Consider the following 13,138-nt stretch of genomic DNA (forward strand, 5'->3'; position numbering starts at 1 on the left):
TGTAGAGATTAATTAGTTTCTCCGGGGGGGGGGGGGGGGAGAGGGATTTCTGTTGGTGGATGTTCTCACTGGGTGTTTCTTATGGGAAGGCCAGCATTTCATGTTGTTACTGGGTGGGGTGGTGTCATAGGGATTCTGGCTAAGAACAAGAAGGTTCTCCAAAATAAACATACCTTTTAGAGCAGGGGTAGTCAAACTGCGGCCCTCCAGATGTCCATGGACTACAATTCCCAGGAGCCCCCTGCCAGCATTTGCTGGCAGGGGGCTCCTGGGAATTGTAGTCCATGGACATCTGGAGGGCCACAGTTTGACTACCCCTGTTTTAGAGGATCGCAAATAATGCAGCTCACCTGTCTGGTAGTAGGATTCAGCTACAGTAGGTTGGGGTTGGGCAGCCGCTGCCACGGCAGCAGCTGTGGCCGTGGGTTGTTGATAATATTGCTTGCTGTCATAAGCCACAGCTGGAGCAGTTGATCTAACATATGAATAGGAGTCCTTAAAAACACACAAGGAGAACAAAAAGAAGACTTAAGGATCTGAAGGTTTTTTCCTAAAACGCATGAGATTGAGTTTCTGGAATCATCCAGCATAATTTAGTTATTAATCTTTAAAATACAGGTTTAACAGAACTATCTTGTCCCCGAAGTATAATTTTTCCTGACGCTAATAAATCTTTCTTTAGATTCTATCTTTCTACTCCACAGAATCCCTAAGACAACTTTTTAGTTTGTGCCAAGCATTGTTTAGTCCTGCATTAAGGGAAATTGCACCTCATATTATTAAAGCCGCCTTGTCTCCTTTAAATAACTAATTCATGCTTTTAAGGGAGTCATCATTTTCTTTGGTCTGAAGCCACCTCTTAATTACAGAAAAAGAGTTGCTGTACTTCAAAGCATCTGAACTAAAATAGGCGAAGCTTGAATTCTTGTAGGAAACAGGATGGGGGAGGGAGGGAGGTTCAGGAAAAAGGAACAAGGCAAAATACAAAATTAGACACTTAAACTGAAATAATTTATAAAAACTACAGAGTTTGGCTTCTTGGTACAGAATACTGACTTCGTATCTCAAACACACACAACAGGAATGGATGTTTTCAGATCACTAAGTAGTGCATAATTTTTAACTAGCCAACAATGTTTGACTAATTACCCCATGTGTGTAATTCTCACACACAGAATCATCATTACAGCTTTATAAGTTTACAACGGCAAGGCCAAGTTTTTAAATTCAAAACCAGGCTTTGACCTTCGCAAGTGTCTGGGTCACATACAGCCCCAAATCAACAGAATTCCAAATCCCCTCGATCCTCTGTTATGTATCCAATATTACGTTGCAATGTGTCTTGCTTCCTTTTAAACATTTGTAATCTACATGGTTTCAGAGAAATGTCTGAATGTGATAAGAATAACCGTATATGGTCATCAGCACCTGAACAATCTGCACATCCTACCTCCAGAAGGGCTACAAAACCTAGTCCCTGATCTAAGCGACTTTTTGTGGTACTTGAATCAGGCCTGGAGTTAACTGAAATTTTCTTTTTGTGGTTCTTTAATTGCATTTTGTATTTTTTTTTTATGGAAGACACTTTGTGGCATTTTGACAGGGAAACAAAAGCAGTTATATAAATAAACACCTCAAGAGGATTTCTTACGTATATCCTTTCCCTAAGGTCCTACTTATACTCTTCTCAAAAGAAAAGACTTAAACTACTTCAGAAGTAACAAGTGAATCTAGTTTCCCCCACTTGGTACACTTACCTGATAGTTTTGAGTAGTGACTGGAGGGGGTGGTGGGGGAGCTTCTTGTTGCCTCTGCGTATATCCGTAATCTGTTGCCGTATGTGCCGTTGGGTAGCCTCCATAGGCTGCAGCTGTTGCAGCAGCCGCGACAGCCACTGGAGCAGGTCTGGCTACTGCAACTGTTGCAGCTGCTGGGGCATAGGCAGCAGTAACTGTGTGTGCAGCTACTGGAGCCTGATGGACAGTATAGCTGGCAACCGTAGTCGGATGGGAATAGGCGACACCTGAAGCCGGCTGCTGGCTGCATTTGGAAGAAGACAAGAAGTACTACTATTAATTATTCGTCCGACCCTTTGTCCCAGGTTCATATGCACTTGGGGGGGGGGGAAGGCTAAAACAAAACCAGAAACCATTTACGCTAGTCCTAAAATTCAAAACTGACTTAAAGCTTTTTAAATCGGGTTTGGATCAATGGCCTTGAAAAAGTCCAGCTGAGCATGCAAGGGATTTGGCACACATCTTTTGATGGGGTTTGAAGTTACTACTCATATTCATTTTACTTTTGTCCAGAGTCATTTAAATCAGGGGTAGTCAACCTGTGGTCCTCCAGATGTTCATGGACTACAATTCCCATGAGCCCCTGCCAGCAAACACTGGCAGGGGCTCATGGGAATTGTAATCTATGGACATCTGGAGGACCACAGGTTGACTACGCGTGATTTAAAAGATGAAGGAATTTAACAAAGTAGTATTTTGAACGAATGCCTAAGTCCATAAGATCAGCCAGATTGTGTGGCAATCTACATGCACAAAGAGAAGTATTGTAGTTTGTTGACATCATTCCAATTATACTGCAACTATTGTTCTGCTACACAGTAAATGTGTAAGACCAGAGCTAGAAGCCCAATCCTAGAAAGCTCTTGAAAGAAACTGAATCAGCAGCATTTGTGGTTTTCCAAACATTTTTGATGAAAATGTGTTGTTTTACCTCCACCCCACTCAGAACTTTTATATTTTCTAAGACCTGCTTAACCAAATAGGATAGTTCTTTGAATCAAACATATTCTAGAAACAAAGAAAAAAATTCAGGACATCTTAAGAAAAACTGAAGATGAAGTGGGTGGCATTTATACAAAAATATTTTATATAATTCTTAAACAAGCCTTCATAAAATACTAAGGACAAATGCAAACAAATATAGCAGAACAATAACACCGATTCTTAATTTGTAATTTTAAAATAAGTGAGCTTATGGCACAAATATAATTGAAAGGATATCTTTTTTTGCAATGTTTTAAATATTATACTTGACAAAATATGTTTTGTTATGGTACAGAATGAACAGCCTTAGTGTTATTGTTTCTAAGGCCAGTAAGGTTCTGTTACCACTTTTACTTTAGCAAACCTGTTCCCCTTGCTGCTGCCACAAAATGCAGAGCCAGTGATCGAGTTTGCCAGATTTGACACACTGCTGGAATTGAACGCCTCCCACAGGGGACCAAGAAGAAAGCCTCCACAAGCACTGATGTTCTGCTGGTCCTGCACAGGTACAAAGTGGAAACTGAAAGAGAGACTTACTTGCCAAACTAGCAGGCCAAGCGACACAGAACTACCGCAAGGAAATTGTCACTCATCTTTGGTCTGAACAATTTATGTCTGAAAAATCCACAGCTCACTCTGAGTTGATTTCCCTCCCACACACATACACACAACCACACATTTATCACTGAATTAACATTTCTAAATGTTTGTGTATGGTCACTCACTAGGCACCAGCACAGTTTGTTCCCACTTCTCTATATTAACCACTGGTTCCATTGTTCATATAAGAAATTACATACCCACCCACATAGTAACAAAGCTTTTGGGCTATCATGCTATAACTAAATCATTGTAAAGGGACTTCACACAGATATCTCTTCTGCTGTTGCATTAGAAAATATATGATACTTAAATATGATAGAATGGAGGCAACCATCTGAGCCTAAGAAGAATTGTGCAGGGAGTTGGAAAAGATGACCTTGGAGGTCCCTTCCAACTCTATGATTCTATGATGATTCTAAGGCTGGATGGGTGGCATAAGCTTAATGGTTCTTATACCTGTTTATAAAATTAATTTTTATGCTGTTGTTACCCATACCGGGTCCTGAGATGTTCTGCAGGAAGGCAGGATATAGACAGTCTGAATAAACAAGTCAATGTGTTCTGCTTTCTTCAGTATATCAAGTAACTCAACACTCCACACAGTCTGCTAAAATCTTGCTAAAGTTTAAAAAGTTTAAAAATTCACATGGCGTCTTATTGTTTAACTTGAACATGAAGAATTACTGTGTGAGCTATGCGATTATTCTGTGACTTAGACTTGTAGCACTACGCTAAGAACTGGCTTTTAGATTTTAACTGTACCTCAGTCTCTTATGAAGAACCAAGGACAGGACAGATCAGATAACAAATGTATCACTATTCAATAGTCATCCATTCTGTTCCTAAGAACACTACTGAGATAGCAGCATCATAAAGTGAAAATTAAATGTAGGATTTGCAATCTTCCCCCTTAAAATTTTTTTATCCCCCCCCATACATTTATCATCCAGACTTTTTTAGTGAAAACTATATAGTCAATAACAACTGACAGAGACTCATAAGTTATTGTCTGAGACTGACTTTCATACTGGTCCTAGTACTTTAACACAAGAGGTTGGATCCCAAGTCTTCTATTATTCATGCCCAGGACACTTTCACTCATTCAAGCTTTCCCCTCCCTTCCCACTGCAGACCCTCATGTTGCACGTCATGCTACTATCAAGGATCCACCAACTTTCAGGATCTGCATCTTGCAGTGCACAGCCAGCTACAGCAGGAAGGGTCCAGTGAGCACAGCTCCATTCAGGAGGTCTTAAGATTCACCACAAAGTATACTGGACCGAAAATGTCCATAGGTGAATGAGATATATATCTGTGTTTGATGAGGCTTTAACAACAGTAAGGGATTAGTCCTATCCATAACGGTTTTTTAAAAATTATTTTAATCTATCTAATTTATAAAATATTCAAAATGAGCCTATGAGATTCTTTGCAAGACTGAATAATTAGCAAACTTCACTTCCAAAGGAGCAGAAGGACTGCATTATAAATGCGCTTCTATGGCCTACATTTACTAGAGGAATAAGCTCTTCTGATGCAGTAGGCAATGAGATTTTGCTCAGACGTTAAGAAAAATGCTAGAAATGAATAAAGTGCAATTCTATTGTTAATACCCTACAGATGGAAGAATTTCACTTTCCACATGACTTAACAGCTGTAACTGAGTTAGAAACAACAAAACCATTGTTTTTAAGGAGTTCTAAATCGCTAGACAGTTTATTTATTTATAACGTTTCTAATCTGCCCTTTCTGGGCAAGACGATAGACTAGTTACAGAACAACTCTACGTCTTCCTAGATGGCCAATTCATACTAGATGGAGATGTCACTGGGGACTGTTACTGGATTTATCAGTAACCTTTGGCACTGAGGACCATGCCATCTTCTTGTGGTGTCTGGAAGCAAGAGCAAGAATCAAAGGATGTAATTTGGAGTACTTTAAATTGTTCTTTATGAATTTGACTCAGAAGGCTGCAGTTGGCGATCAGGTGCCATTAGTGTGAGACATACTTTTGTGGGGTTCCCACTAGATTTAAGGTGAAGGTAAAGGTATCCCCTGTGCAAGCACCGAGTCATGTCTGACCCTTGGGATGACGCCCTCTATTGTTTTCATGGCAGACTCAATACGGGGTGGTTTGCCAGTACCTTCCCAAGTCATTACTGTTTTACCCCCCAGCAAGCTGGGTACTCATTTTACCGACCTCGGAAGGATGGATGGCTGAGTTACCTTGAGCCGGCTGCTGAGATCGAACTCCCAGCCTCATAGTGAGAGGTTCAGACAGCATGTCGGCTGCCTTACCACCCTGTGCCACAAGAGGCTCTCCAACTAGATTTAGTCCTATTCTATTCTATGCTACTCAATCTCTACATAAAGCTTTCAGGAAAAACCATGTACAGCTTTACAGCCAGGTGTCATGAACATGTGAACACTATGCAGCTTTATATTTCACTGTTATCCAAATCATTCAGAGCTACAGTAGAAGTCCTGAGCAACTAACTGATGACAATGGTAAAATAGCAAAGTGTGAACAAATGGAAACAGAATCCTGACCAGACAGAGGTGATGCTGGTTGAGAAGGCTGTGGTCTTGGACGATATATTTCTTCCTATGTTTGAGGAAGCCCAGCAGACACTCACTGACTCAGTTAAGAGACCCAGACCCACCATTATTTCTAGAAAAGCACATTAATTCCGTTGCAAAAAAGAGATTTCTTCCATCTTCATTTAGCATGAAAGATGGCTTCCTACCATGACTCAGTTGATGTGGCCACATGGATCCACGCTATGGTTACCTCAAGGTTAGACTATTGTGATGACTCTAATTACACCTGCCCATGAAGTCAACTCAGAAACTACAGCTGGTACAGAATGTTGCTACTTGGGTGCTAATTGAAGAATATATATCACACCCAGGTCTGCAGTCATTACAATTAGTTGCAGGGTTTAATTCAAGGTACTGGTCATCCCTACAAAGCCCTTAATGGCCTTAGACTTGCATACCTGCAGGACCACCTCTCTTGCTATGCTTCACCATAACAATTTTGCTTGTCAGACAAGTCTTTGGAAGGCGCCACCCTGAAAATTGGTAGGATCAACAACTGCCTGTACACCAACCCAACTTGTGGAACACCTTGCATTTGGAGATTAGAAAGGTACCCGCATTTCTAACATTCCACAGAATGTGCAATATAAATGTCCAGGAGGGTGGTTTTATAAATATCAGCTGTAGTCTAATGGGACAGTCAGGAGGATGCTTTTATCAGAGAACATTCTATCGCAATGTTTATTATATGCAATATGATGCTTTAACTGCATCCTCTTCTTCATTTGTAATCTACTGTTGCACTGTTTATGGTTTATCATGCCTCAAACAGGTCCCCCCTATTTTCTAATTCTATAATCCTTGTCTTATTGTATTATTTATTGGATTGGATGCCTTACCCTTCCTGACTATTTGGGGTTGTTGTTGTTTTTGTTTTTTGCATTCTGCTGTAAATCTCAGTGAGAAATGTAAAAGTAGATAAATAAACACTGAAAGCAACGTGCACCATAAGCATATCTGCAAGATGCACAATGCATTAGAAGAATTGGAATACGAAGGTAGGGCTTTTTGTCACATCTATGAGGGCTGAAAATTTTCCTTGTATGGTTTAAGCATCTTATTTGAGAGTTTCCAATCAAAGCATCTTGTTTTGCAACAATTGGTTTTGATACCTGAGGTCTCTGTTCTAATTAAATGAGTAAGGATGTCCTTGGTACTAGCATCATCACAAAGAAATGGCCTCCCAGTGAGAGATTTCTGGCATCAGCTGAACGTCATCACCCTGTTAATATGTTAGCTGATACTCTCTCTGATAATAGGCATGGAGCCTGGTCCTGAAACCCCACTGACCTCACTAGTAAAGTCTAGATCCTTTGGAACCTCCATCCTTGGCAAAGGATCTCAGGGCAAAAAGCAGTGCTGAGAACTAAAGCCTTATACCAACAATGGAGGACAACTGATATTTACATTCTAGTTGTCTCTGCTTTCTCATAGGAAGAAAACAGTTGTTCAAGTGTCTACATATGCAGAACAGGAAGCCCATTACTAAAAGAAATTCGCTAGTGAGCAGGATACTTTTGTTTCACCCTCATTAAACACCTACATTTTTAAAGGAGGGAAGGGACTCCCTAGATTAGGAAAGCCAAATGAAAGATGAAGGTTATATAGATGAACATAGCACCTTCCATTCTCATCTAGGTTACAAGATATCATCTAGCTGCAGAACTGGCCTAGGAAACTTTGTGTTATAGTACATTAATTATTTATGGCTAAACACAACTTGATGCTGTTTTCAGTACAAATGACCCTCAGATTTTTTTTTAAAGCAGTAGTCTCAGAAAATAAAACATACACAACAGCAACTCAGTTTCAAACTTTACTGAACAATTATGTTTTTATTCTTTTGGCTACCTGGCTACCTACCAAATGGCCATTATATTGCATTATAGAAGTTGGTTTGTAGTTGGGGATCTTCTAAACACACAGAGGAGCTAGAAATACTTTATTTAATATTACTACTTCTAATAAAGTGTCTTCAGGCTGCAAACAACTCATGGAGAGCCATGGGGGTTTCGAGGCAAGAGATGAACAGAGGTGGTTTGCCATTGCCAGCATCAAGGTCATGTTACAATGTTGTCGAGGAATGGAAGAAATAAGACAGAAAAATAAGCTCTTTCCAGACTTACTGGTGGGGAATAAAGCAGAACTGCAGCCTTCTGCTTACTTACTTGGAACCCAGTGGTACAGTACTAACAGCAACCAACAAGGTCCTCAGAAAAACTTGGTTTTAAATCCACTCTGTGATGGAACTCACTGGGTGACTTCTGGACAGCCACACTCTCTTAGCTTCACCTACCTCACAAGCCAGATATGTCATCCTGAGCTCTTTGGAGGAATAGTGAGATTTAAAATGCAAAAGGAAATCAGGAAAATTTTACAGATACCACCAACTTCCAAACAGACAAATAAGGGGGTTCTAAATCAAATCAAGCCTGAATATTTTCTAGAAGCTAAAATGACTAAATTGAGGCAATTGTACTTTGCTTACGTTATGAGAAGACAAGAGTCAGTGGAAAAGACAAAGACCTAATATGAAAAGAGGAAGCTTTTAAAAATATATCCTACTCACTACCAGAAGGAGTCTGAAAGCAGCTTACAATCCCCTTCCCTTCCTCTCCCCACGACAAACACCCTGTGAAGTAGGTGGGACCAAAAGCTCTGCCAGCACTGCTCTGTGGGAATAGCTCTAATAGAACTTTAACTAGCCCACAGTCCTGGCTGTATGTGGAGAAGCAGGAAATCAAACCTGGCTTGCCAGATTATAGGCTGCTGCTCTTAACCACTATGCGACACTGGAAGTGAGCAATGACCCTGCTACAAATTGCGTTAGTCTTCAAGGTGCCTCTGGCCTCCTGCTCTTTTCTACTATTGCAGGCAAATGCAGAACAAAATCTGAGTCCAGCGGCACACTGCAAACTTTTATTCCAGGTGCGAGCTTTGCTGTGCAGGCACACTCCCTCAGACAATGAAATAGGCACCATCAGCTTTAAGGAGAGCGTAAATTAGCACCCAAGAAATACGCAGCACAAAGAAGAAAAACAGACTCCCCGTTTGCAAGACCTGTCAACGAGAAGGCTGTTTGGAGGTCATGCATCCATTGGGAATTCACAGCCCGGAGGGCGCTAAACACGGAGAGAAAGTCGAAAAGCGGCCCCCGCGCCGGAGCTCAAGCGGTTAAATCCCCATCACGGAGCGCAGGCAGGGCCGGCCCACGCCTCCCTGCTCGCGCCGCCGGCTCCACCTCTCCTGACGGGCCCGGGACGGCGGCGCAAGCGACACGCGCGCCCCTCGCAGGCCCACGCGCCCCGGCCCGAACGCGCACGCGCGCCCACGGAGGAGGGGCCGCAGCCCCGCGCCTGGCCTGGCCTGGCCTGGCCGGGCGATGACACGAAACCAGGCCGCCCGAAAGCAAAGGGGGGCGGAGGGAGGGCGGCACTGAGAAACCCCCACCCCGCCCCTTACCTATACTGGGCAGCAGCCCCGGTGTGGGTGAATCCGAAGTAGTTGCCGGTGGCCATTTTGGCATCTTCCCCCAGCCGGCTGGGCACTGCGGCGGCGACATGGCGAGAAGGGGGAGAAGGGAGACATTACCATCATATCATCATATAATATATATATATAATATAATAAATAACGGCAGGCCCAGTCAGCGCTACACTCCCCCCCGCCCCCGAGGCAACCAGTGGCCCCTCCCCCACCCCCTCAGGGGCGCCTCCGCCCCTCCCCCTCCCGTTAACGGCCGTTACTCACCATAGGTGAAGGAAACTACTGGGCATATGGGAATCATGGGTCCGGGCTGTCACCAATGGCGGCGGTCGAAGCACACGCGTCCTCCGCAGCTCCACACACACAAACACACACCAAACACGCGGGCGCGCGCTATCGCGTGCCCCCCTCTCGGTCCTCGCGCTCCTCTTCCACACCACCCACCGACAAGGTTTCAGCAGCGGCGGACTGAGGAGCCAGGCCTGTCGGTGGCGCATGCGCGGGTTTGTTGTCGAGTTGGAAAGGGACGACGGGAATTGTAGTTTCGTCCTTCGGAGGCGCCTCCCTTCCCATAAGGAAAGCGACGGCGCGCAGACGCTAGCGTCGGAGGCGGTACGCGCGTGCGCCTCGGTGTGTAAGGGCTGTAGGGAAATGTAGTTTTTTTCCTTTTCCCTCGCCCGTCAGTATTGTTCATGGTCGCTTTCTTGTTGGGGCGGCCAATTCTTGTTTAGGGCGCTTCTGGAGATTTGGTGGAGGAGGGCGGGGTTTGGGGAGAGGAGAGAGATCATGGTGGGTGTTATGTCATAGAGTACTTCCTCCAAAGCATCCATTTTGTCCAGGGAAAATGATCTCTGTAGTTTGGAGATTTATTATTTATTGTATGGCACGTATGTCTAGCGAGATTCTGGGGAAAGCTGTTTGAAGGCCCCTATTATTGATCGTATTTATTGCATGGCAAGCTTGTGAAATGTAGCTAGGAGATCCTAGAACTGTCTGGCAACCAGCCAAGAGATGTTCAATGGTGGTTTGCCATTGCCTGCCTCCATATCATGGCCACTGGGGCTTCTGTTATTTTTATTCTGCCCTCCCTTGTTGCTCAGCACGGTTCACAGAGAACATATGGCAGAATACAACACAACATGTTTACTATTTAACTGTTAACATTTTGACCATAACCTTGCAGATACATCAGGTCAGAATTGCCCCACAATGTGTCCAGTGGGCATATCTGGTACGAGAGAGTTCTGGAGAGCCCAGTAGACATCAGTTCACTGGCTGCAACCAAATGTCTGGTGAAAGAGCTCTGTTTTGCAGGCCCTGCAGAACTCTGTTAGCTGTGGCAGGGCCCGGATCTCCCCTGGGAGCTCATTCCACCAAGTGGGGGCCAAGACAGAGAATGACCTAGCCCTAGTTGAGGCCAGATGTGCTTTGGGGCCAGGGATCAATTGCCAGATGGAGTTGGCTCAAGTACACTGGGCCTAGAAGGTAATTAAAGGTAAAGGTATCCCCTGTGCAAGCACCGGGTCATGTCTGACCCTTGGGGTGACGCCCTCTACCATTTTCATGGCAGACTCAATACAGGGTGGTTTGCCAGTGCCTTCCCCCGTCATTACCGTTTACCCCCCAGCAAACTGGGTACTCATTTTACCGACCTCTGAAGGATGGAAGGCTGAGTCAACGTTGAGCCGGCTGCTGGGATTGAACTTCCAGCCTCATAGGCAGAGCTTCAGACTGCATGTCTGCTGCATTACCACTCTGCGCCACAAGAGGCTCTAGAAGGTAATTACCAAGCCCTTAAGCTTGATTCGGGATTCACGTAATAACCAGTGCAGCTGTTGGAGCACAGGCCAGATGTGGGCCCACCAAGGTGTTCCCATGAGAACCTTGGCCGCTGCATTCTGAACTAGTTGTAGTTTCCGGGGAAGGGATAAGGGTAGGCCCAAGTACAGTGAGTTGCAGAAATCCAATCTAAAGGTGACCCATCTATTGGATCACTGTGGGTAGGTGCTCCAGGGCTAAATAGGTTGCTACTAGTCTGGCTTGGTGAAGGTGGAAAAATGCCAGCCGTGCATTCATGTTCCTTGGATATGTCCCATCCAAATACATGGACAGGGTTGACCCTGATTAGCTTCCAGAAACCAGGCAAGATCACACTTACTGGACTATTCAGGTCAATGCAGCCTGAAGGTCAGTTATAATTCTGGAGGATTTCCAAGCCCTGCCTGAAAACTCACAACTCTATTTCTGTTTTAGCTTTCCTGGGTTCTTTCTCCTTGTCCACAGAGCACAGAGTAAAGAGAGAAACAGAGCAAGTATGGCTCATGTGAGGCAATGCAAAAGATATGACACTCCCTTTGATGCAAAAAACTAACATGGCTGCATCTATGGGGGTACCAAAGTCCTTATCAATCAATGACTTCTAAATAAACCTGTTATTTAGAGCTTTGCTCAATGTACCTGAAGAAGTTTGCATCTGTGCATCTACACAAGAGCTTATTCTTGAATAAAACTTTGGGTCTTAAAGGCGCCACCAGACTCAAATTTTGTTCTTTTGCTTCAGATAAAGACAGCGACCCACCTTGCTCAGCTCTTGAAAACTGTGGGCTGGGGCTTCCCTGACTGAGTCAATCCATCTTCCTCTTTTCCTGTGGCCTCTGGCTTTCTCTAGCATTACTATCTAAGGTGCTATCAGACTCAAACCTAGCTGGTCTAGTGTGGCCTAACACATTTGCAGTTCAAACAATCTTCCTTGACCAGTGGCTGAATGACAACCACTGGCAAAGGTCAATCTTGAGCATCTCAATCTATAAAGCACAGGTAGCAGTTGATGTGAAAGACCTAATCTTGAGACACTGAAGAACTGTTGCAGTCCAAGCGGGCAATACTGAATTTGACAGACCATGGGGCTGACTCAGTTATAAGGCTAGATCATCTTTTTCCAACCTTTTGACCGTGGAGGAACCCCTGAAATATTTTTCAGGCTTTGAGGACCCCAGAGGTGGGCATGGAAGTTAGATGCAATCATTTCTTTTTTCCATTGTGGACAAAGAGTCTAGGCATGCAGAACAAGAGGGGAAGTGCTTCTCCAGTCCATAGAACCCTGGTTGGAAATCCCTGGGCTAAATTCAGATGGGTAGCCCTGTTGGTCTGAAGCAACAAAGTCTGAGTCCAAGTGCACCGTTGAAGACCAACAAAGTTTTATTCCTAGTGCAAGCTTTCATTCACTGGTCTTTAAGTTGCGTTGGACTCACTAATAAGGCAGCATAGGGATGCCTGTCTCCAGGTGGGAACTGGGGATCCCTGGGTTTTACACCTCATCTCCTTAAAGATAGACTCAGGTGGGTCGCCATGTTGGTCTAAAGCAGCTGAACAAAATTTGAATCCATAGCATTACCCTCTACTGAGGTTCTCCCCCTCCCCAAGCCTCCAGGTATTTCCCAGCCCAGAGCCAGCAACCCTAACTATTCAGCCATCAGATTCAAGTTGGTAGCCATGTTGGACTGAAGCAGCAGAACAAACCAGCGGCACCTCTAGAGTCCAGCAGCACCTCTAAGACCAACCAAGTTTTATTCGGGGATTGAGTTTTCGTGGGCATGCCCACTTCCTCAGGTACACTGATCAAGGCTGTAAATAATAGGATGCTTTGGAAGGCATTAATTGATAGGACT

General features: G+C 44.1%; 1 protein-coding gene and 1 non-coding gene across 4 annotated transcripts in view; both read right to left on the minus strand.

Moving 5' to 3' along the window:
* Positions 1 to 9,982, minus strand: part of ZFR (zinc finger RNA binding protein) — a 38,765-nt gene extending 28,783 nt beyond the window's left edge. For 2 of the 3 annotated variants that reach the window (XR_013233001.1, XM_077346927.1), the window contains exons 1-4: positions 9,735 to 9,982; positions 9,447 to 9,531; positions 1,758 to 2,040; positions 351 to 495 (exon numbers count right to left, since the gene is read on the minus strand). Coding sequence is in view for 2 of the 3 variants with exons in the window: in XM_077346927.1 (XP_077203042.1) it covers positions 351 to 495; positions 1,758 to 2,040; positions 9,447 to 9,531; positions 9,735 to 9,771 (550 nt within the window). In the remaining variant the exon portion in view is untranslated. The remainder of the gene's footprint in view (positions 1 to 350; positions 496 to 1,757; positions 2,041 to 9,446; positions 9,532 to 9,734) is intronic. The other variant, XM_077346926.1, reaches the window with a different exon arrangement.
* On the minus strand, positions 3,060 to 3,196 carry LOC143842521 (small nucleolar RNA SNORA66). The gene has a single exon (XR_013233160.1). It is a non-coding gene; the product is annotated as a small nucleolar RNA SNORA66 (small nucleolar RNA).
* Positions 9,983 to 13,138: the final 3,156 nt, after the last annotated feature.

This window comes from Paroedura picta, chromosome 7 (assembly GCF_049243985.1).
Source record: "Paroedura picta isolate Pp20150507F chromosome 7, Ppicta_v3.0, whole genome shotgun sequence".
NCBI lineage: Eukaryota > Metazoa > Chordata > Lepidosauria > Squamata > Gekkonidae > Paroedura > Paroedura picta.